Below are 24858 nucleotides of genomic sequence, written 5' to 3' on the forward strand. Positions count from 1 at the left end.
GGTTTTCAAATATTTCTTTTTAAAGTAGAGAAAGCTTTCCTTCCTCTTCTTACCTGTGTAGAAGGCTTAAAATATGAGCTATTCAGCTGAAGTAGACCAGGCAGTTTCAGAACCTGGACTGTTCACCTGTCTTATAATTGGCCCCCTTGAAGCCCCAGGACACCACAGAGCACTGTCCTAGGGTCAGTGATCTCTGCCTGCTGTGTAGCCTGTGATGTTAACAGTGTGTCCTCTCTGAGGCCAGGTTTGCCTTAAGAGGCTCCTGGAGGAAAGTCAATGCACATTTGGGCAGGAAGGAAGATCTTCGGTATAATGTACCAATATATCCTCATTTTTCCAGAGACTGAAGCTTTCTTCACTGCTATCTCTGATTTCTATCCCAACTTAGGTTTTCCCCAGACTTTGGGATTCAACTAGTTGAATCGTTTTGCCTTGTTGTGAACCCCTGTTACAATGCCTTCTGCCTGCCCACCACTCTGCCTCTCAGATTACAGACTGTGCCTGACTGCCATTCCTGCTCAGCAGTATGGCAGGCCCGGCAGCCCCTGGAGCTGCCTCTGTCTAGCCTTGTCCTGCCAGATGTGCCTGCTGGAAAGAGTGTTTAAACACTGCTCATTTGAGAAAGCAGTCATGTGCTCCGTGTGGGTACACTGAAGGAAAGAAGTGTGGCTGTCATCTGCCTTTAACCTGCATGTCCTATCTTGTCCTGTAATCGTTTTCTTTGCCTTTGGGCTTCTTTTCTCTCTACTGGATAAATAAATCTGACACTAATTTGATATTAATATACAAATTATAGAATTGTAAGACTTAGGAACTAAAAAGGAACTTTGAGATCATTGATCTAACACCCTTATTTTATAGATGGGAACACTGAAGCTTAGAGATGTGAAGTAACTTGCCCATAGTTACACAGATGGTTAATAGTAGAGTCAAGACTTCCAGGCTACAGAAACAAAGCCCAGTGCATTTTGTGATACAGCATACTACCTGGAATTGGTCCTTGGTATTTAATAGTTTTAAATAGTTATAAACATTACTGTTAGACCATAAAAAGAGCCCTCATTTTCATAATATGTGGTAAAAAATACAAATCTCCCCCACAAATGGATGCCACTAAAATTAGTCATTTTGTCTTCATGTGTTCATTAAATCACTTAATTTAATCAACATTTAGCAAATGCCTGCCATATGTGAGATGCTCTGCTGGGCACGTGAGAGACTACAAAAGTGGCTAAGACCTTGTTTCATCACCAAGAGGTCGACAGTCTAAAGAAGAAGACAGACATTCACCTCTCTAACTATAAGAGAAATCAGACTTTAATAGAGCTATAATAGAGTTTTATGCAAATTACTACAGAAACCTAGTAGAAGGTATGATTAGTTTTGACTCGGGAGTAAGGGTGGCTTTGGAGAAGGCGTCACAAAAGAGACGGCATTTGAACAGGACCTTTTAAGAATGGAAAGAATTTCAGCAGAGAACAGGGGGAAAGTAGCATCCCTGGCAGAGAGAATAGCATGAGCAAAAGTATGGAAGTTAACTGGAAATACAGTGGATTATGCCCCAACAATCATACTCATAAAATAAAGAATTACTTCGTTGAGGATTAGTGAGAATGCAGTACATAGGTGTTTACTAGACGACAGTCACGTAACGTGGGTAGGATGTTGATGTTAACTTAGCTTCCCTAGTCTTTCTCAGTCTCACGTAGATGCATTTGCTGGTGGATTCATAAAGAGTTTGGAATATTTTATGTGTCAACTTGGTTAGGCCACAGTACCCAGATATTTGGTCAAACACCAGTCTAGACGTCACTGTGAAGGTATTTTTTTAGATGAAATTAACATTTCAATCAGTTAGACTTTGAGTAAAGCAGATTACCCTTCATAAGGTGGATGGACTTATCCAATCAGAGAAAAAGACTGAGGTCCTCCAAAGAAGACAAAGGAATTCTGACTCCAGACTGCCTTCAGGTTTGAGCTGCAGCATCAGTTCTTCCCTGAGTCTCCAACCTGCCCTGCACATTTCACACTTGCCAGGTTTGGGGGCTTCTGCATGTGTATATACACAGCCTATTGATTCTGTTTCTCTGGAGAACCCAGACTAATGCAAATACCAAGGGTTTTGAAATAAAAGAGTGACTCTATTAGTCAGTTTTCCCCTATATGTCAAAATATCAGTGGTTTATAGCAACAAAATATATGTATATATATTTATTTTCCTTACTCATGAGTCCACGGGTCAGCTGTGGTTCAGCTAACTTCAGCCGGACTCACCTGAACTCCAGCGAGCTGGGGTAGACTCCAAGCTTCGGGCTAGATTTAGGTTTGCCCCACAAGTCTTCATCTTTCTTCTAGGACCAGCAGTTATGCAACTAGTCAACAATTGTTTTTCTTGTAATAGAGCATAGGACTCAAAAGGATGAGTAGATCACAGGAGTGCAGAGGCCTCATCGATAAACCACCACACTGATACTTCTGCCTGTTCCACTGGCCAAGCAAGTACATGACCAACATCAATGGGATGGAGAAGTAACTCCAGCCACATCAGGGTTCAATATAGATCCCTCAGCAAAGGGCACAGAGGCATAATTCTAATCCAGGAAGAGAGCGAAGAATTGAGACCAACAATTCAATCGACTTGAGGGACCTGGTTAGATATATTTCTGAAAAATAACTGTCAGCTGTGGGAAGGGGGTGTATAAAGATGCTAGCAGTCATAAACTCTTTCTAAAACAAAGTAGAAAAGACAAGGAGTGAGGGAAGTTGGGAGGGGTGAGACAGGAAAGAAGAGTTTTGATTGGAAGTTGAAAAGAGTAGCAGCCAAAGGACTCAACATTATACAGTTTCAAAATAAGCATGGGCCTAATTTAGGGCACTGGGGAGGTAAGGGAACTAAGAGTTACTGAAGACATATGTATTCAAAACACTGCACTAGTTCACATAGCCTATGTCGTATGATCCTTACCATACTGCAGTAGATATTATTGTCAGATTCCAAAGTCCATTTTGGAAGAAAGGAACTGAATTGAGAGACATTTTGGAAATCAAATATATAAGACTTGTTGGCCTAATTAGATATGATGGTAAAACAGAATGGGGAAAGCTAGATGACTCCTAAGCATCTAGGTGGGCAATAGTGTGGTGCTTCCCCATTAACTTAGTTGGGAAACACAAAAGGAGGGCCAGTTTGTGAGCTGAAAGAAATACATTTTTGCCTTGTGTTGGTGATACTATAGGACATTTATGTGAGATACTCTACAAATGGTTGGAAATTTGTATCTTAGAGCTCAAGAAGCCAATCCTGGAGAAACACTCCAGAAATAAAAGCAAAAAGCATGGAAAATGATATTAGCAAAGAAATGAATGTGTCTTGCACACACAGTTCATGTTCATGGAATGGCTAGCAAATTAACATACTGTTTAGACATGTGTCTAATGTAAACACATGTTTACTCATGTGTCTAATCATATGTATTAGTTTACATATAGCAAGTAGTGTGAAATTAGGTTGAAAAGATAAGTTTGTACCTGATCTCAGTTGTCCTAGGATGCTGGAATAGGACATTTGGGCTTTTATCAAGAAAGAACCACTATAGATTTTCGTGCAAGGGTTGACTTAAAGAGCCTGGCTTTTTGGCAGACTGATGTAGCATCATGGTATAAGCTGGACCAAAGGTAGGAGGCCAAGTGGAAGGCTATTGCATTAGTTTTTATAAGCACCAACAAGAACCTAAACAGAGTAGTGGCAGGAAGAACAGAAATGAAGGAACAGATGGAAGAATTGCTTTGAAGGTAATTGCTGTGCAGCGCAGTAACCATTCTGCATACCATTAAATACGTGTCAAGTTAGTTTTGTAACTTCACTTGGCACTAATGGTTTCCTGTCTTCAGGTATGCAGAGCCTTCATAATTTATTGTTCATCTGTTCACATATTTTTTCAATAAGGGTTATAATTTCTATGAGGGAGAGACTATAACTTGTTTTGTTCTCTACTATTCCACGACATTTATCAGAATAGGCACTGGCTAAATGTTTAACAAATGAGCAGCTGGATGAATGCTGCCCCTGCACATGTCAGTGTACCCATTCCTAGATTCTCTTCACGCTTGCTCTCTACCCTGCCCCCGTCTCTCATCTTTCCACCAAGTATTTCCCTCCCTCTCACCTCCTTAAGGCTGGTCTGGGAGAACTTGCCTCACAGGAGGAACCAGATTTCTGAGCAGTCTGCAGAAACTGATGTGACATTTTTTTTCCAGTCCTGCCTTCAACCAAGCTCAATTGACTCTCTCGTTACTATTTTTAATGTTATCTCAGACATATCCAGTAGCTTTCCAGTTACGTAAAATATTGAAAATTCAGTTCCTATCCATTTAAGCCTCCAGTTTTATTTTCTCCCCCCACCCCTACCCCATTTCAGGCTTCTGCCAAGGGACTGGTACCTCTCTCTTTTCTGATTCTAAGTTCCCTAGTGCTAGAGAAGGAGAGACTGGGGGGAAGGCATACTTCCTTACACTTGACTGGGTTTGGTTTGCAGAGCTCTGGTGAGTTTCCCGTCATTGTTCTTTGGCTAACGCTGATCACCAGCAACCTCTGTGTGGCAGGTGGCCGCTGGCTGCTCTCTTAAAGGAATGGAGTATGAATGCTTGGGGTGACCTGTGGGGACCCTACTGCACAGTTCTCTGGTGTGGGACATCTGACTCTACCCCAGCTTGATTCATCAAGATTCTCTAAGGTCGTTCCCAGTATCCACTGCTGGGGTGATCAGCTTCTTGGATGGCTAACAGCAAGACCTCCCTGCCAGGCTATTAATTTCAAAGCTAATGAGTCTCTCTTCCTTCCTTCTTCCCCTTTCTCCAGTTGTTTCCTTGTGTCAACTGGGACAGCCAGGGAGTTTCCTAAGGCTGGGGTGATTATTCAAGGTAGCAGAGTTGGTTCAACCACCTCTTAATAAGTCCTGGAGAATGCCCCTGGCCCCAATATTTTTGTAATTCTCTGTAGAATATGAAAGTATTTGATACCTTTGAGCTTCTGCTTTGGGTCCTAGTTGCCAGTTTTACACATATATATAGTATCCGGTTATTTGTAACTGCTGCCAAAACTTCATTTTGCAACTCCTGAGGTGTCATTTACATTTGTAACTACTGTGTAATAAACACTGAGTTAAGTGTTATGTGAACAAACGTTTAATGAGTAGCTAAAATGAGTCAGTCAATGTAAGAATGAAATACAAAAGTCTGATGTAGTTCAGACCCCAATGCAAAGTAATGAATTACATGGCAATGTTAAAACAGAGGACATTTCAACCTCAAAATGGAAAATGCATTGGAGAGTAGAGCAGTAGGAAAGAGAAAAGGAGAAAAGGGAACTTAAAAATGAAGGAGTAGGGCTTCCCTGGTGGCACAGTGGTTGGGAGTCCGCCTGCCGATGCAGGGGACACGGGTTCGTGCCCAGGTCCGGGAAGATCCCACATACCGCGGAGCGGCTGGGCCCGTGAGCCATGGCTGCTGAGCCTGCGCGTCCGGAGCCTGTGCTCTGCAAAGGGAGAGGCCACAACAGTGAGAGGCCCGCGTACCACAAATTTAAAAAAGTAAATAAATTTTTAAAAAAAAGGAGTAAATACCATCCCAGAAGAAGAAAAGAGAGAAAAAAAAAAGGTAGAAGAGATACTTGAAAATATAATTGCCTTGACCTTTGATTGCTCATGGCTAGGAAAATAAAAACAGCTACAGATGACATTTTGGGGACATTGGGGAATGTTAATATGGACTATATATTAGGTAACATAATTTTATCAATGTTAGATTTATTGAGGGTGATGATACTGTGACTGTGTCGGAGAATGTTCTTGTTCTTGGGAGATGCTCCTGGAGTATCAGGGGATGAAGTTTCATGATGTCCGCAAATGGTTCAGGAGAAATGTCTTTCCAATGGTTCACCTAAAATTTAAAAAATAAGTGTTGTGTGCATGTGAATGAGTGAGTGGGTATAGAGTGAAAGGCAAAAGCCAAATGTAGTAACATCTGGTGCATCGAGATCCCGGGTATTCTGGAAGACATGGCAATGTACCACCTGTAACTCCCTTCAAGGAAGGACTTGCCCAGCATCAGGGAGAGTGGTCAGCAGACAGCCTCCAGCAATCAGCATCTTCAGGGTCTGCCTCCACGGCAGAGAGCCCTCACCAGAGCATGCTACTCCCAGGCAGCAACATCCAGTGACAGAGAGGCAGATCACAAAGGCCTGTTCATATCCGCCCTGCCCCGGACACTCTACTAGCCTGAACTGTGCCAGAGCTCCCCAAATGGCTCACAGAGGTGCCATCAAGCCCCATCATAGTTCGGCCCCTCTTCTGCTTCCTCATCCCTCCTTCCGCAGATGTTGATCCCTAATAAACACTTTGCACCCTCCTCCAAGAAAAAGGAGTAAGGAGAATCTCAAAAATGAGAACACTGCATAGTGGCAGAAAGCGTGACATGTTTGAGATTAACATCTGCATCCCTGATGCCCAGACTAATCTTTTCTCTGCTCACAAATCAGAATCATGTAGATTTCCGTTAATATTTATCTCCTTGAATCTGAAGGAAGAGGAAAATCTATGTTGTATTTTGCCGGTTTTGCTGTTCCCATCATGAATTTCACTGAAGGATCACATCAAGTTGATGAGGTGCCAGCTGTCCTTAATAACTGAAGTATTAGATGTTATGGTAGGACATGCAAAGCAGCACACGTCTTAGAAGTGAGTTACTTCGAAAACCGAGAACTGCAAATTCAACTAAAATTTCAAATAAAAACCAAAAGACTAGAATAATCCATACAAAATTTTAATGCCAGAAGTTTCTCTTGCTTAAATTACTTTCACACTCCAATTTAAACTCAGAAACATTATGTTGCTGTCACACTTCTTTGTTCTCCTAAAGTAAAAAAATAAATCTTTATATAGCTGACAAAAAATAGGAATTTGTCTGCCAGCGAGTTCTCTATTCTTGTCTAACATACTGTAGGGTCTATGTAGAACACATGGTCCTTAAACACCCAAAAGCCTCTTCTTTACTGGCTTACCACAGCAGTATGTTTCTCCAGCATGTTTGCACTACCTACAGTACATGTCTTGCATAAGCATGAATTCCTTTGGATGTTTAAGTCATGCAGTATTTTCACATGCTTTGATGTTGTGCATATGAGAATTATCATCTACATTTTGGGAGTGCAGTTCCCTGTGCCTTCAGCACTGAATTTAAAACTGCTCGACTGACATCATTTTAAATTCCGTCCAACAGAATGCCAATAATGTCTGCAACAGAAGTTTGACATATTTAGTTCTCTCAAATATGGAGCTGATTTAGCAGCTAAATTGGAAATTTCTGGGTGCATTTTTGAAAACTAATTGAGCGTGAAATTATTAATAATTTAGAATTGTGCATAAAGTATTTTGGGTTTACTTATTTTCTTATCCAGAAAGATCTGTTGCTTCATATCAGGTAAATTTCCAAGATGCATTCTGCTGTTGGAACACAAAGTAAACAGCTTAAATTAATCCTAATGTGATTTTCTAATTACAGATGAGACCCATTGGCCATGATGGCTACCATCCCACATCTGTTGCTGAGTGGCTGGATTCCATTGAACTAGGTGACTACACCAAAGCCTTTCTGATTAATGGCTATACATCGATGGACCTGTTGAAAAAAATCTGGGAGGTTGAACTTATTAATGTAAGTTGGTCTCTTAAAGACACCTTAACGATTCAACACTTGATAATTCCTACCATAGGTGGGTAATTTTTCCTTTCTTTGTGACTCTTTGGACATCCAACAAGGATTTACAGGTATGCCTTCTGTTTTGAATATATGTCGCTCTGATTCTAGTCAAGCTCTACAATCATTGTCTCTTGAAGTTTTGGTGTGGGAACTAAGAGGACTCTCAGGGTGTTTTACATTATTTCAGAAAAACTTCCAAGCAGTTTCAGGCTTTCCGTTTTAGGAAATTTTGTCACTTTAGGATATGAACATGATAACAAATAGGCTCTCATTCTATTCTTTGCTCTTATTCATTTTTAAAGATTAAAGTCATCATTTTTAGTTTTTTATCTCTGTTATGTTTCCTTGTCTCTCTTCCTTAACTGCATATATAAACCCCAAACTTGAAGGGACTTTTTTCTTATTTTATAAGCTGCTGTAATATCAACATTTTATTTTCCAGGGCTTATACCTAATCTTAAATTGTTTGTTTTATTCATACACTTGGCATAGATTTTCTATAAAAACTGGCCAATATATGTTGCCGTGTGTTTGAGCCCAAAGAGATCAACCAAATCTGTTTAACTGCTTTTTTTCTTTATAAATTTATTTATTTTATTTATTTTATTTTTGGCTGCGTTGGGTCCCCGTTGCTGTGTGCGGGCTCCCTCCAGTTGCAGCAAGCGGGGGCCACTCCTCGCTGTGGCGCACGGGCCTCTCACTGCGGTGGCCTCTCCCGTTGCGGAGCACAGGCTCTAGGCACGCAGGCTTCAGTAGTTGTGGCTCACAGGCTCAGTAGTTGTGGCTCGCCGCCTCTAGAGCACAGGCTCAGTAGTTGTGGCACACGGGCCCAGTTGCCCCAAGGCATGTGGGATCTTCCCGGACCAGGGCCCGAATCCATGTCCCCTCCATTGGCAGGAGGATTCTTAACCACTGCACCACCAGGGAAGCCCTGTTTAACTGATTTTGATACTGATCATTTTCTTATTTTAGTTTTACTGCTCTTTTATTTCTAATGGCATAAAGGAATGAAAGAGATGAAAAGATAGCCTAATTATCATGCCTTCATATTTTATTTGGTATCATGAACATTTCTTTTCAAAAGTGAGAAATCATTTAATCTTTCAGAGAATTTCTTAGACTTAAGTTTTATATTCTAGTAACTGAAAAAAAAGCATTAATGAACTGAAAGACAAAGCGAATACATTTCTGCTGGTTCAAAAGCACTCTGTTCTAGTCTTTATGATATTTTCTCTCCAAAAGTCCAATCTCTATGTACTGAATGTCATTAATTATTTTAAATTATGATTAATTAGTAGTAACTAATTATTCTTTGCTTTAAAAGTCTGTCTTAAAAATAATATCTTTTCTGGAACATCTATAAAAACTTTAATCTAAAAATCACTTCAAATGGAGAAAATTCTTGGCTTCTTCTTCTAATTTGCCATCAGCTACTCTTAGCTTTCTGTTCTTATCCTTTCACAAAAGCTTTCATTATTTCAGAAGGAACTCACTATCTCACTAAAAGCCTCTGATTAATTTTGTTGTTAGTCTGAGTGGAAGCAACTGAAACTGTATTGCTTTTTAGTTGCATCAAGGAGATTTTAGTTTTCCACTGAGAACTTGACACTCATTTTATGGCTACTCTTAGCCATTTATTAAAGGGGGATCTTCCACAGATCAAACAAACATGCTTCCAACTAAGTTGCTTTCTAGTCAATGAGAAATATCTCTATGTAACAGCTGAATAACAGCGCTCTGCACTGAAGAATGAATACTTTGGATAGATAGCACATGAGTCACTCAACTAGCATTACCAGTAATCCCTCATTGAAAAGAACAGATTCCAATAGAACTATATTATAAAATGTTTTCATTGAAGCAAGGATCATTAAAGTAAGACTATATGTCTCTCAAAATTCAAGTACTGAGGCTAACATTTAAGGTGTGGGCTTGGACCCACACTTTTCCCCAGTGCTATGTGTACCAGCAGCCTAGAGATGCCCGTTCAGTCACTGTGGTCAGGCCTTGTGAATGACTGCAGTGACTGCAGGGCAGTGATGCCGTAAGGCCCCATGTTTAATGCCAAGGCTCAGGGCATTAAATCACTACCCACAGGGCTAACCAGCCTTGAGCTGGGACAGAACAATGGCCTTTTCCACCCATACTAACTCTTTTTTGTTTGTTTGTTTTGTTTTTCAGTTCTAGAATTCCATTTGGTTCTTTTTTTTTTTTTAACATCTTTATTGGAGTATAATTGCTTTACAATGTGTTAGTTTCTGCTGTGTAACAAAGTGAATCAGCTATATGTATACATATATCCCCATATCCCCTCCCTCTTGCATCTCCCTCCCAGTTATTTGTAGTGAGGTGGATGGACCTAGAGTCTGTCCACCCATAGTAACTCTTTTTTTCTTTTTTTTGGCTGCATTGGGTCTTTGTTGCCATACGCGGGCTTTCTCTAGTTGCGGCGAGCGGTGGCTGCTCTTTGTTGCGGTGTGCGGGCTTCTCATTGCGGTGGCTTCTCGTGTTGCGGAGCATGGGCTCTAGGCGTGCAGGCTTCAGTAGCTGTGGTGCACAGGCTCAGTAGTTGTGGCTCGTGGGCTCTAGAGCACAGGCTCAGTAGTTGTGGCACACGGGCTTAGTTGCTCCGTGGCATGTGGGATCTTCCTGGACCAGGGCTCGAACCCATGTCCCCTGCATTGGCAGGCAGATTCTTAACCACTGCACCACCAGGGAAGCCCCACCCTTACTAACTCTTGAAGGTACTTTTGCTGTAATACAATCTGACTCCAATCTGGAGAGAAGTACCTGTCACAAGCATTATATCAGAATCGGAAAATATAGTCATTGTGTTTTAGACCTTGAGGCCAAATTCCTTGGGCCTGGAGTACAACATCTGCATCTAATACCAACCCAGTATATTTTCCTTAAAGTGAACTGATGGAATTTAAAGTTTGTGATGAATTTATGGGCAAATTCACACTCTTGAGGAGGCTTTGCAAGTCATTTAACTCCATAAATATACTCATTATGGACAAACTATCTGTACCTTTAGACTTGGAAATCAGAGAACAAAATTTTTACACCCTTTAGATCTGCTACAGAGTAGTTCATTTGATGGTTTAGGGCTGTTGGGTTTTAAAATGAGAGATAGGCACCATGTATACCTCCTGGCTGACGATGCTTTCGACTGGTCTCAAATTCAAGACTTCATTTATCCCGACTAGTGAGGGAAAGTATCCAAATGTAAGATAACCTCATATATAATATATGGGCCCAGCAATTCTGTATTAAGTACCCATAATTTATTTTTTACAGCCAGAAAGGAATGTACGGTCACTTTGATTTAGAGCAAAGCCTTTTAGGGCAAGTCCCATCTTGAACCTTTGTAATGAGTGGCTAGTTTTAAGGAAACCCAATGGCTCCAATAACTTCTATTCTATGTAGAGTGAAGAGAGAAGTGCAGGTGGAGGCTGTCTTTGATATAGAGGTCTACTGAGGAGAAGAGAGGATGAGAAGACTGACTGCTGATGTAATTACAAATTACTTCCGCATCATTAAATCGTATTGACTAAGCCTCCAATTTCACATGGTATTATTCTTGATATTAAACAACTAATAATACATTCACATTGAGTATAAATTTATTCAAAGTATTTTCATGAAGAAATGAAAACTACACAAAGTTGTGACTTGAAAAGTACGAATACATTTGAAATTGTAATCTTTCCAAAAGTCCCCAAAGATCTTTTTCTTGGTGGAGCACATTAATGCCTTTGAAAAACAAGGTTATTTGAATAACCTAGTAAAGGTTTTAGTCACAAAGCTACCCAAAGTATAGGAATAGGAGAGAGTAGTGGAGATCTCATATCTTTTTTTTTTTTAACATCTTTATCGGAGTATAATTGCTTTACATTGTTGTGTTAGTTTCTGCTGTATAACAAAGTGAATCAGCTATACGTATACATATATCCCCACATCCCCTCCCTCTTGCGTCTCCCTCCCACCCTCCCTATCCCACCCCTCTAGGTGATCACAAAGCACCCAGCTGGTCTCCCTGTGCTATGCGGCTGCTTCCCACTAGCTATCTATTTGACATTTGGTAGTGTATATATGTCCATGCCACTGTCTCATTTTGTCCCAGCTTACCCTTCCCCCTCCCCATATCCTCAAGTCCATTCTCTAGTAGGTCTGTGTCTTTATTCCCATCTTGCCCCTAGTTTCTTCATCACCATTTTTTTTTTAGATTCCATATATATGCATTAGCATACGATATTTGTTTTTCTCTTTCTGACGTACTTCACTGTGTATGACAGACCCTAGGTCCATCCACCTCACTACACATAACTCAATTACATTTCTTTTTATGGCTGAGTAATATTCCATTGTATATATGTGCCACATCTTCTTTATCCATTCATCTGTCAGTGGACACTTAGGTTGCTTCCATGTCCTGGCTACTGTAAATAGTGCTGCAATGAATATTGTGGTACGTGACTCTTTTTGAATTATGGTTTTCTCCAAATACATGTCCAGGAACGGAATTGTGGGGTCGTATGGTAGTTCTATTTTTATTTTTTTAAGGAACCTCCATACTGTTCTCCATAGTGGCTGTATCAATTTACATTCCCACCAACGTGCAAGAGGGTTCCCTTTTCTCCACACCCTCTCCAGCATTTATTGCTTGTAGATTTTTTGATGATGGCCATTCTGACCGGTGTGACAACTACCTCATTGTAGTTTTGATTTGCATTTCTCTAATGATTAGTGATGTTGAGCATCCTTTCGTGTGTTTGTTGGCAATCTGTGTATCTTCTTTGGAGAAATGTCTATTTACGTCTTCTGCCCATTCTTTGATTGAGTTGTTTGTTTTTTAGATATTGAGCTTCATGAGCTGCTTGTATATTTTGGAGATGAATCCTTTGTCCATTGCTTCGTCTGCAAATATTTTCTCCCATTCTGAGGGTTGTCTTTTCGTCTTGTTTATGGTTTCCTTTGGTGTGCAAAAGCTTTTAAGTTTCATTGGGTCCCATTTGTTTATTTTTGTTTTTATTTCCATTTCTCTAGGAGGTGGGTCAAAAAGGGAGATCTCATATCTTAATAGCAGCATTGTCAGCAGTGGAAATCAAGCATAAACTTTTAAGCCATAAGATATTGCCAGTTTTACAGGCCTGTGTGGTCTAGACTTAGAAAATGAAGTCTTTGCCAATTATTGTTTCCCATATTCCCCAATCTATGCTTCATATTCAGAAGCTGACGTTTCATCAATAGCTCTGTTTTACCCCTGTGTCTGCCATGACCAAGAATAACATGTTTAACATTACTTTCACTTTTGTATTGATATTTTAGTGTTGTATGAATATTGAGAGAGATTGTCAGGCAAATGTTTCCCTCTGCAGATGCTAGCTGGGTGAATCTCTAGCCTGAATTACAGTCCTCTCCAAAGGCTTGTTAGAATTAAAAACTAGTTAGCAGTGCATAAGTACATGAATTTTTTTTTTTTTTTTTTTTTTTTACTCAGAAGGTTACTCAGGCCTTCCATATGGTATTACCAAGTTTACACAACAGTTTTTACTGCTATTGAAAAATCTCTACAGCTCTGCCAGGGGGAGATTTTAAATAAAAGGGCTACACATTTTCTGCATGAAGTAGGTATGGATAATTATAATCTCCATGAAATAATCCCTTTCCTAAACAACAACAAAAACGTATTGCAATTATGAAAAACGTTAATTTATTTTATCACTGTGTACCTAATAAGGGGATTTTGATTAGATGAAATAAATTTGAACACTGTCCAATTTATACATCTGTGAACATCAATGTAGAACACATTATTAATTTCCCATTAGTTTTATCATTCATTTTTTACCAAGGAAATAATTCTAGTCCAGGCTTATGATCTCCTACAATATTGATAATGATAAAAGTACCCGGTGAAGAACAAAATAAAGTTCAGTCTTCAGTACATTCTTAAATCTCTGCTCATAAGTACAGGAATATCTTTAAAAATCCAACTCTGACAGTTGGTTGTGTTTTAAATACCTTTGGGTAGAAACAAAATAATTAAGGTAGCAATACCCATATGTGTCCCATGAAAATCCTTTGGGCTTATTTTTATAACAGAAAATTGATGAGCATATCATTTGCTTCTTGCCTAATAGCTGCTGAAACTATACTTACATCACTCTTTTGCGTAGGGCTGTCAGATTTCTTTTTTGTTTTTTCTTTTGCAATGTTGTTGATTCCATTTCTACCTTCCCAGGGAAATTTTGTGATAATCTAATCACTTGGAGATACACTAAGAAACTTTCAAAGTTAACATTCTAATTTTATGTTAAATCTTCAATAGTGTGACTTTATTTGCTTTAAATATAGTAGAAATATAGTCCTATCAGCATCAAATTTAGACTTATTACTTGCTTTGATGTTTTTATTTCATGACCAGAATTATAAAGTCACACTTTTCTCTGCCCTACCCTCATTGCTATAACTGAAATTAAATTTACTCCCAGAAGTTTTTTTGCATTGTGTCTGTGAGTGTGTGTTTGTATATGTGTGTATTGGATAAATGCAAATGATAACTTATAATCCCAACCAAGAAGAATAATCACCAAATTCACAAATTGCAGGGGAGGAATGGGGAGAAGAATATTATAATTCCATTTCCAGACCAATTATTTTAAGTAAAAGGTTATGCTTTCACTATAGGACATTAATAAATGAGAAGAATATTCATATTTCCACACCAGGGAGGCTACATTAGTCAACACTTCAAATGTTAACAACTTTAATCAAAGCCGAAGGCTTTAACTAAATAACTGGATATGAGTGTTCAAGTGTAGAGCAAACTTTATGTACGACCTGTGGATTTAAGCATTTTATTTACACTCATAGACGGTACAGCTGGCTCTTCACAAGCCTTCGGGACAGCTAGACACCGCCTCTGGGCTTCAGACTTTTTCAGACACTATGTGTCAGGTAAAGCCCCTGGACTCTACCGCCCACACTCACTGCATCTAAATTGCAAGCTCTTCGCAGGACTCTCCAGAGGCTTGCCTCACTTGGCCCAAGTTTTGGAAGAAGCACCCTTCTACGTTCCTCATATGAGATGAACAATCCTCTTCCAAATAAATACTCACTTTCAAGTGATTTTTAGCCCTTTCACATATGGCATGGAGATTGATGATGGGCTAAGGCTGGTATTATTGATTCCACTATCTTGCAGCATGTTTTGCGTATCTGCACCTATCATGCTGCTCTCAACTTTGGAGCATTGACCTAAAATGAGATAAAGTTACATCACAATAAAATGCACTTAAACACTAAAACTTCATTGGAAGGAATATAGCTTTTCTTTTGCATTTAAAGTGAATTTGCATTCTTACAGTGCCTTGGGGTTAATATTATTGAATAAGCACTGCTAAGTGTTGATACTGGAATTAGTAAACACACACACACACACACACACACACACACACACACACACACAATGAAAGTAAACAAGGCATTTGGCCCTGAAGAGACAGTCTAGACACTCAGCAACAAATTAATTTCATGAATAACTGAAACCCTCTGATTATAGCTATTAATGACCCATCTCTGTGCAAAAAAGAAAATCATGTTCTGAGTATCTAGAAATTTCTACCTTAAAAAAGTTATTTTAGTAGACACCGTTGTTTTTTCCCCACCCAGATTTCATTCACTCTTCTCCTGATTAAAATAGTAGCATTTCAAATTTCCTCTGAAGAAGCCACGTCCACCCTTCCACATTCCATGCCTGAACATACTACCCAGATCTAAGCCAAGCTCAGCATTCCAGCCTTTTCTCCCATTCCCACAGGCTACAAAGTATTCTTCATCAGGACCCTTATAGCATATGACAGGATTTTCTTCCTTTTAAGGCTGAATGTATATACCACATTTTCTTTAGCCATTCATCTGTTGATAGACATTTAGGTTCCTTCTACTCCTTGGCCATTATGGATAATGCTGCAATGAACATCAGTGTACAGACATCTCCGTGAGATCCTATTTTCAATTCTTTTGGATATATACCTAAAAGTAGGATTGCTAGATCATATGGTAATCCTGTTTTTAAATGTTTGAGGAACCTCTAAATTGTTTTCCCTGTTGGCTGCATCATGGTCATTATTTCTTAAAATGTTGTTTTCTGCCTGGCCTTCTCTCTCCTCTCCTTTGGAAACTTCAATCACATGTATATTAGGCCATTTAAAGTTGGGCCACAACTCACCAATACTCTACTTATTTTTTTTCATTATTTTTTCTCTCTGTGATTCATTTGGATAGTTTCTATTGCTGTGTCAAGTTCACTTATCTTTTCTTCTTATGATACCTAATCTGCCATTATTAACATCCAGTGTACTTTTAATCTCAGAGATTATAGTTTTCATCTCCAGAAGTTAGACTTCAGTCTTTATTTTTCAGGTCTCTATTTAACATTCTCAGTCTTTTCTCTAACTTGTTGAACATAAAGAATGTGGTTATAATAACTGTTTTAATGCCCTTGCCTTCTAACATCTGTGTTGGTTTGGGGTCAGTTTCAGTTGATTGATTCTTCTCCTCAGTGTTCTTGGCATGCCTGGTAACTTGTATTGCATGCCAGGTGTCAACAAATTTTACCTTGTTAGGTACTGGATGTTTTTGTATTCCTATAAATATTCTTGAGCTCCATTATCAGACACAGAGAAGCTCCTTGGATATATTTTGATCCTTTCAGGTCTTACTTTTAAGATTTGTTAGGCAAAACCAGAGCATCAGTTAGTCTATGACTTATTCTTTGCACTACTGAGGCAAGATGCTTCCGAGTATTCTAACAATGCCCTGTGAATTTCCAGGTTTCCCGGTCTGAATAGTGCAGACTACTATCAGCCCTGTTTGAGCTCTACATACTACTTCCGCTAATCTTTTCTGGCATTTTTTTTTTTAATCTGGCCTCAGATAGTTTCCTCATATGCATGTGCTGGTCAGCCCTCTGTCCTCTCTAGTACTCTATACAGAAAAGTCTAGCCACTTTAGTCTCCCTAGACTCTCACCTCCGTCTTCTCAATTCAAAGAGTCTTCCAGACTCCCTGGCTTCTTCTTCCCTGCATAATGGCCTGAGAATTCTCTCAAGGTGGTAAACTAGGACAATTTTAGGGTTCACTCTGTTTCTCATCTCTCAGATATCAATTTCCTTCATTGCTTCATTCCAAAAGTAGTGTTTCATAGATTTTGTCTCCATTTTCAGTTTCCGGTGAGAGCAGGGGCATTGGGGAGGGGGGGGGGAGATAAATCCAATCCTTGTTAATCCAGAAGCCCCAGTGCATGCTACTTACATTAATCCCTGCAGGCTAGGGCCCCATACCTAAACAACTGAGTCAAAACCTTTGGTGGTGGAATCTGGGCATTGGGAGTGTTTTAAAAGCTCCCCGGGTGATTTTAATGTGTAGCCTGGGTTGAAAACCACTGCTGTAGTCAGTGGGGAGCCATTAAAAGGATTTTAATCAGGAGAATGACATGATCAGAAGCAGTAGGCTGGGGCCAGAAGCCGACACACGTAAGAAGGAAGGGCTGACTGCGAGGGAAATAGGAGCTGAGTCAGCCGATTCTGCTCTGCAGCTATTTCTAGCCATGAATGTATTAGGCATGACAGCAGTAAAACCTGTGTGCCTCCTTAGAACCTGAGGGTGTCCCTGAATTTGGAGTCCATAAATATAGAGTCAATTTCCATCATCATAACCCTATGTATCTAGAAGAGGGCAAATTACAGTCAGTATTCAAGGGAGGCAAGGACAAATACAATACCTTTCAGAAATGCCTTTCAATAGTGGCTAAAATTGTTTCAGTTTGACCCTTAAAAGGCAAAGCCTTGGTTATCTGAAAATGTTACTTACTGTTTATAAAGTAAATGGTAGGACAGACTGTGTGTGTCAGTGTTTCAAATGCACCCTCTCTTCTTTCATCTTTATTTTAGAATCAGGTCACTTGACTTTGAATCCTATATCTGCCACTCAGTATGTGACATTAAAAAAGTCACTTATCAACTCTTGGTCTCAGTTTCTCCTTTTTAAATAGAAGATAATAATATCTGCTCCGCTGGCTTCATAGGTTTCCTGTGAGACTTCAAATCACATGAGAGTTTTTATTATCCATCCCGTTCTCTTCTCTCCCTGTTCTATTTTTCTTTTGCCTCTATTTTTTTCTTTCTCTCTCTCCCAGCATTAGGCTGGGAGCTGGCCAGCTCCCTTGGAGCATGCTTTCACAGCTTAGCTGCCATTTGCTTCTCGCTGTCAGTACTCACTCGTGTTAGAACACAGACAGCCGCCCTGTTTATTGTGCAGACTGTGGCCTCTAGAAATCACTGCTCAACCTCTCTCTTCCACCACTCCCAACTCCAACCCCTTCCCTCTGCCTTAGCCTCTCAGTCTCCCAGCACTGCTTAGTGCTGCTCAGAATATTTCCACTCCTGGAGTGGGTGAATGTGACAGGAATGACTCTGAGCTTTGTGTAGGAGCTGCAGGATAAAGCTGCAGAGAGCCTTCCCCATCCCACCTTTTTTTTTTTCTGACTGTGCTTAGGTATGGAATTGCTAGTGTCCTTTTTCCCCCAACTACATAGCATTGGTCCTTGACTCTCAGCCACCCAGTTCTATTTATTCTTGAAACAAACAACCTTGGGGCAGAGCAGGGTAGTGGCTCAGAGGATAGGGATGTACTTATTCTCAACCTATCATCCATAATCTTAAACCCTTCTAGAATCTATTCCAAAGTTTCAGTTTGACAATCCATAAGAGTGGGCACTTCTGACTGTGTTTTGAAGTAGTTCAGTATCTCCTTTACGTTGAAACTGCTCCATTTCCATATATAGTATCATTAATTATAATAAAGTCAGTTAATTTTTTATTCTGTATTTTGCTCAGATTTCTAATATGACATGAAGACTTTTGTTTCTTTAACTCTTTTCTGGAGATATTTAGGGCAGAGCCTGTTGCTAAGGAGATTCATTTGCATTGCAGTTAAATAGGTAAATACTGTAAACTGGCTCTGTGCTTTTTAGGAGCTTTGAGAGGGGGAATATTCTAATGAATTATTCTACAGTGTAGAAAATAAAAAAGGAAAAAGCCCTGTGCAAAATGCAAATGCAACACTTTTCATGCTATCCAGATGGAGAAATGCTTTGGGTCTTCCTTGGGAGAAGATCTGAGATCATACTGAAGAGATAAGCCTCTACCTCCTGAGATGAAAGGAAAGCCAAAGAGGTCTTTTTGTTAGAAGAAAACTGTTTAGAATTTTGAAGCCTGACATACAAGCTGCCATGGAAGAGATTGACAATAAATATAAACACTCAGAGTAAATCATAAAGGTTAATTTATCACCAAAGTAAGTATACAAGATTAATGTTAGAATCTACCCATTATAATAATAATTCAAAGCCAGGGAGAAGAGAGATGAGATAGGTGATTTTGTAGGATTTACATCTGCTTTAAAGATGTTTAAGGTTGATTTAGAATTTAAGTGTAGGCATTTTAATAAATAGATATATTATGTTAAATTAGCTATCTGTGGTCTCAAATTTTTTTTGAACTCAAGCAAAGAGCTATTAACTTGAACTTGAAAGCATGTAAATTCCTTACTGTACAGACCTTATATCTGGCACCCTGCCGCCACCTGGTGGCGGCATACCTAAAGTACAGGGCCAGTGACTAAATCTAAAACAGTTTCTTAAATGCAGAAACTCGCTGCAAAACAGAAATTATTCAGTGCCAGTTTTATATCAATTCATTTTTCTAATATTAGTATAATGAAACATGAACCAGAAGAGTTTTATTCTTGTAGGCATCAAACACCAAATTCAAGCACCATGTATCTAAAATTGTTTAACAAAATGGGAAAAACCCTCTACTGTGCATTCCACCAATTAAACTAGTTTGGGATAACAGTGCCCTTTTAAATGTGTGTGCGTGTTTGTGTGTGTGTGTGTGTGTGTGTGTGTGTGTGTGTGTGTTGCATAAACATATATATATATTCTCTAGTAGAGTCTTTCTTAATTTTGTATTAATTGCTTAGGGGGGATAATTAGATTTCCTAAAACTTGAATAGGATCATTACCTTTTTAAAAATTCTACTTCATAGAAGCTGTGGGGAAAAAATGTAATAAGCATTTTACAGTCCTTACCCTCAAAAGAACTTCCAGGCTAATGGAGAAGTTAACCATTTACATTGGCTGTAAGAAGAGTAGTATTTAGGGGAGCTAAGTATAAAAGTGGTCTTTGCATCCCAAATGAAACACAGGGTCTCTTCCTGATTAGGGGATGGAGGTGGGCAGGAGAAAAATAAGGTGAGGTGGAGGAACCAGTAGAGTAAAAGGCAAGCAACAGTGGTAAAAGCACAGGGTCTAAAAAGAGGCTTCCGGGCTTTGACTCCCAACTATTTCTTATCATTTTACCATCTTGGGCAAGTCACTTAACTTTCTCTAAACTTAAATTTCCTTGCATCTAAATTTTGTGTAATAACATTATCTATCTTCTAGATAATAGTGTTGTCAGGATTAGATAAAGTAATGTAGTAAAGCATTTTGCACAATGCTTTGCAAGTAGAAAGCACTCAATTTTTGTTGAATGGAGGCAAAATGGAGGGGCAGCTTCCAAGTGCCTAAAATTTATGGGAAGCATTATCCATTATCCATTGCCACAGCAGTGCTGTGGAACAAACTGTCTGAAAATGCAGTGGCTTAAAGCAATAAGCATTTGTTTCACTCACGAGTCTGTGGGTCAGTAATTTAGGCTGGACTTGGCTGGAAATTTTTTCTGATCCCAGCTGGCTCCCTCACATCAGGCAGGTGCCTCTGATCTGCTGGAGTATGAGCGTCAACTCACCTGGGATGGTCTCAGCTGAGACAAGTGGGGCAGCTCGGCTCTACTTCTTGTACCCCATCCTCTAACATACTCTCCCAGGCACATCCTATAGCAAAGAGAGAAACAAAAACGTGCAAGCACGTTTTCAGGCCTCCACTTGCCTCATATCTGCCAACAATTGGCCAAAGGAAGCTATGGGACCAACTGAGAATTAAGTTGAAAGGGGAGGATATATTTCACCTCTTGGTACAGTAAGCCGAAATGCACATAGCACATGCCTTGGATGCAAGTCAGATGAAAAATTAAGACCATTAGTTCGATCAATCCACCACAAAAGAGAAGTTTTGATTAGAGAAAAGAAGAGAGAATTTTAGAATTCTGGATGGTCTTATTGTTTCTAAGACTCCAATCAGAATATGTGAAATCAAAACGGTCTCAGAAAATCTGAAATGATTAGTGGGGCCCACAGGGGAAAAAAAAGATTTGGATAGGGCTTAAATGTATGGAGAATTTGTGGACAACCAACATTCAACAACTAGAGTATAATAACTTAGATGATAAACACACTATGATAATGGATTTGCTAGAGCTATAAGAAGCTGAAAATTGTTGAATTAATTGACCATCAAACAAAATTATTTTAAAAAATTAAATACTGAAGTATTCATCTATTGGAGAATCAATTTCTTGCCTTGCTCAGACACTTGTTGCACACTGACCCTTTGTTCAAAGTGGGAATGCAACAGATACTTTCTTAATTGAATGTGGTTCCTTAGGTAGCTGACGCCTCTAGACAGTCACAGGGAATAACAGCAACAATAGCAATAATAGGAGTTTTTGTACCTCTGTCTTCCCCTTCATTAAAAGTCAATCTTGCTCAAGATTTTGTCCTTAGATCTCCTTTCCCCAGTGCTGTGCTCTTGGACGGTATCACCTACGAAAAGCTTCGATTGGCACCTTCAGGTATTGATAGATGGCCGCCAAGTACACGTCTGCGGCTTTATTCTGGAGGTCCGGGATTTCGGTTCCCACAACCTCTCAGGTTTATTATCCGCCTTCTCGCTCTCAGTGAAGAAGGGGCGCTATGGAGTCATGGAGGAGACTGTGGGCTCTGGTGCTAAACTGCTAGGATTTGCATCCTGGCTCTGCCTTTATTATCATGGTTGTTAACCACTATGAACTCCATCTGGGTATGGATGTATTTTGTTCACTCCTGTATCCCCAGCTCCTAGAACAGTGCCTCACACACAGTAGGTGGCAAATAAATATTTGCTGACTGGCCTAAGGTTGCTTATGTGTAAAGCAATGTGCTTAAAATATACTGAGATATTTCATCTCACCTTAATGCTATCAGATGCTCACTGTTGCCAACCCCATTTTACAGGCTGCAATGGATTGAATGTTTGTGCCCCCCCAGATTCATATCTTGAACTCTTAATCCCAATGTGATGGTATTTGTAGGCAGGTCCTTTGGGAGGTAATTAGATCGTGAGGGCAGCGCCCTCATGAATGGGATTAGGGTCCTAATAAGAAGAAACCAGAGAACTAGCTTGCTGTCTCCATCGTGTGAGGACACAGCAAGAAGCCAGCCATCTGCAACTCAAAAGAGGGCCCTTACCAGAACCCGACCACGCTGCACCCTGATCTCAGCCATCCAGCCTCCAGAACTGTACGAAATTAATTTCTGTTGTTTATGCCACCCAGTTTATGGTAATTTGTTATAGTAGCCTGAGCTGACTAAAACACAGGTGAAGTGCTGTCGGAAAAGAACTGGTTGAGGTTTGTTGAAAAAAGCCACCAGTCCTTCCTGTTTCACATTCACAAGTGTCCCGTACCCTGAAAGGAGTTGGACGAGGCTGGTCTTGAAACGGAGACATATCTAACAACAGAATGAACACCCACAATTTTTTCTCTCGTGTTCTCAGCCTTACAGAGAAATTTTCCAGCAGCGTTAGCCACGGTGGCTGCCTGAGGCAGCTTCGTTTCTTCCTAGTGGCAGCCGCTGGGGAACACATGTGGCTCAAGACGAACAGGAGTGCGGTTTCTTTTTTTAAAAATAAATTTACTTATTTTTATTTATTTATTTATTTATTTTTGGCTGGGTTGGGTCTTCGTTGCTGCACGTGGGCTTTCTCTAGTTGCAGTGAGCAGGGGCTACTCTTGGTTGTGGTGCGCGGGCTTCTCATTGCAGTGGCTTCTCTTGTTGTGGAGCACAGGCTTTAGGCACACGGGCTTCAGTAATTGCGGCATGCGGGCTCAGTAGTTGTGGCTCACGGGCTCTAGACCGGAGGCTCAGTAGTTGTGGAGCACAGGCTTAGTTGCTCCGCAGCATGTGGGATCTTCCCGGACCAGGGCTCGAACCCATGTCCCCTGCATTGGCAGGCGGATTCTTAACCACTGCGCCACCAGGGAAGCCCAGGAGTGTGGTTTCTGATCATTCACCTGCTGTAAATGATCTGCATCACCACCACATACACACGCGGACACACACATACCTGGGGGAGGGGGGAGTGTTTTACCACCTACCAAATGCCAAAAATTAATTACCAACTTTCCTTCAGAAATTGTACTAAAGAGGGAGGAAAGGCTGTGCCTCGACCTAGTTCACGCATTGGTCCTTGGAAGCCTAGAGAGGTAAGATGAGGTGGAAAGACTCCAAGTAAGCAAGCCAACCCCAGGTGGTACCCTTTCCCCCACAATTTCCCCCAAAGAGGTAAACAGATCGCCCCTCACATGTGTGTCTCCATGAGACTGGCTGCAGCAGAGAAGAGCAGGTTATGGTGTGAAAGCCACCTGAGAGAGCTAAGCCTATCAGTCATTCTCACCTATTGTGAGCTACTGTGATCAGAGTATCAGCTGACATATAACCTCACCCAGAAGGGTAGGATTTGGAGCTTTGAATATAGAGAAAGAGAGGAGGGGGATTTAGGACAAACTTAGAAATACAGAGAAGCACCAGAGGGAAAGCAGGCTTGGGTGGCAAAGTGAAAAGAGACTGGGTGCAGGGTTAGATGAGCCAAATTCAAGTGTTGCTTCCTTAATGCCTCTGGGGCAAGACACTTAACCTTTGTAACAGGCCTTATGTTTGTTTTGATTCATCCTCGTCACCCCCATCCCTGCCAGACACCAAGCTCCTTGAGGTTCTGACCTCAGAAGGCTCAAACTGTATACCCATCCCCTGCACCCTATACAAAGTGAGTGCTAAACAATATTCACTGCTTGAATTTCTGCCAGGGAAGAGCGGGGAAAGATACAGAAGAAGCCACAGGAGGCAAGGTGGTCAGAGTCAAGCTTTACCTCCTTGACAGTGGAGGGCCTGGGAGAGGCAGCCATTTCTGTTACCTGCCCCCCATCTCAGTGCCACCTCTGGGTGCTGCCATCAGCTGCAGATGCCTGGCATGTTGGGTAAAGATGCTTGAGTTGAAAGGCAAACTACACAATATAAGCATTTGTAGGGCCTCAGTGTGTCTAGAAGGTGTATAACTGAGGGTCTGACATATAAAGAAGTACATGCATTATTTATTTTAGAAGAAAATATGTATTGAACACCTACTATATGCCAGGCACTGTTCTAAGCTCTAGAAATAGAGGGGAGAACAAAACAAAAGTGACAGAGTCCCTGCTTTCGTGGAGCTTACATTCTAGAGAGGGAGGCAGACAATAAGCAGGTAACAAAACAAGTCAATGATATGATGTCAGATGGCGGCACATACTATGAAGAAACCTAAAGCAGGGTGAGAGGACAGAAAGTGACCAGATTTAAGGATGGTGGGCAGAAATGGCTTCTCTGAGGGAGTGTTACTTGGGAAGAAATCCGAACGAAATGTGAGAATAAGCCTTGCAAAGGTCAGCATTCCAGGCTGAGGGAACATCAAATGCAAACACCCTGGGCAGGATCATGCTTAGCCTGTTTGAGGAGCAGTGATGAAGCCAGCATGACTGTAAGAGCACGAGCAAGGGGCAAGGCTGGTAGAAGATGTCAAAGAGATGGCTGAGGACCAGGTAGTGTGGGTCATGGCTGTGTATTCTAAGAGTGAGTGGAAGCCATCGGAGAGGGTTTGAGAAAGGGTGTGTGACATGGTTTGGTTTATGTTTAAAGGCTCACCTTCTGTGCTGTGGGACGAACAGACCCTCAGGGGAAGTTAGGGGCTCTGACAGGGATGGTGAGAGTGAAAATCTAGCTGAGAGACTTTCCCCAGTAGTCGAGGCAAGAGATGATGGCGCCTTGTGCTAAAGTGGTTGTGGTGAAGCAGGTGAAGCAGAAT

At 40.6% G+C, this 24858-nt stretch overlaps 1 protein-coding gene across 15 annotated transcripts in view; it reads left to right on the forward strand.

The window, feature by feature from the left end:
• The window catches only part of ANKS1B (ankyrin repeat and sterile alpha motif domain containing 1B), a gene marked incomplete at its 5' end in the record, with an annotated part of 1156737 nt that overhangs the window by 835245 nt on the left and 296634 nt on the right, over nucleotides 1-24858 (forward strand). For all 15 annotated transcript variants that reach the window (XR_013830584.1, XM_079937794.1, XM_079937795.1 and 12 more), the window contains one exon: nucleotides 7558-7710. Coding sequence is in view for 14 of the 15 variants with exons in the window: in XM_079937794.1 (XP_079793920.1) it covers nucleotides 7558-7710 (153 nt within the window). The remainder of the gene's footprint in view (nucleotides 1-7557; nucleotides 7711-24858) is intronic.

The sequence above is a fragment of the Stenella coeruleoalba genome (genome assembly GCF_951394435.1).
Source record: "Stenella coeruleoalba genome assembly, chromosome: 11".
NCBI classification, from domain to species: domain Eukaryota; kingdom Metazoa; phylum Chordata; class Mammalia; order Artiodactyla; family Delphinidae; genus Stenella; species Stenella coeruleoalba.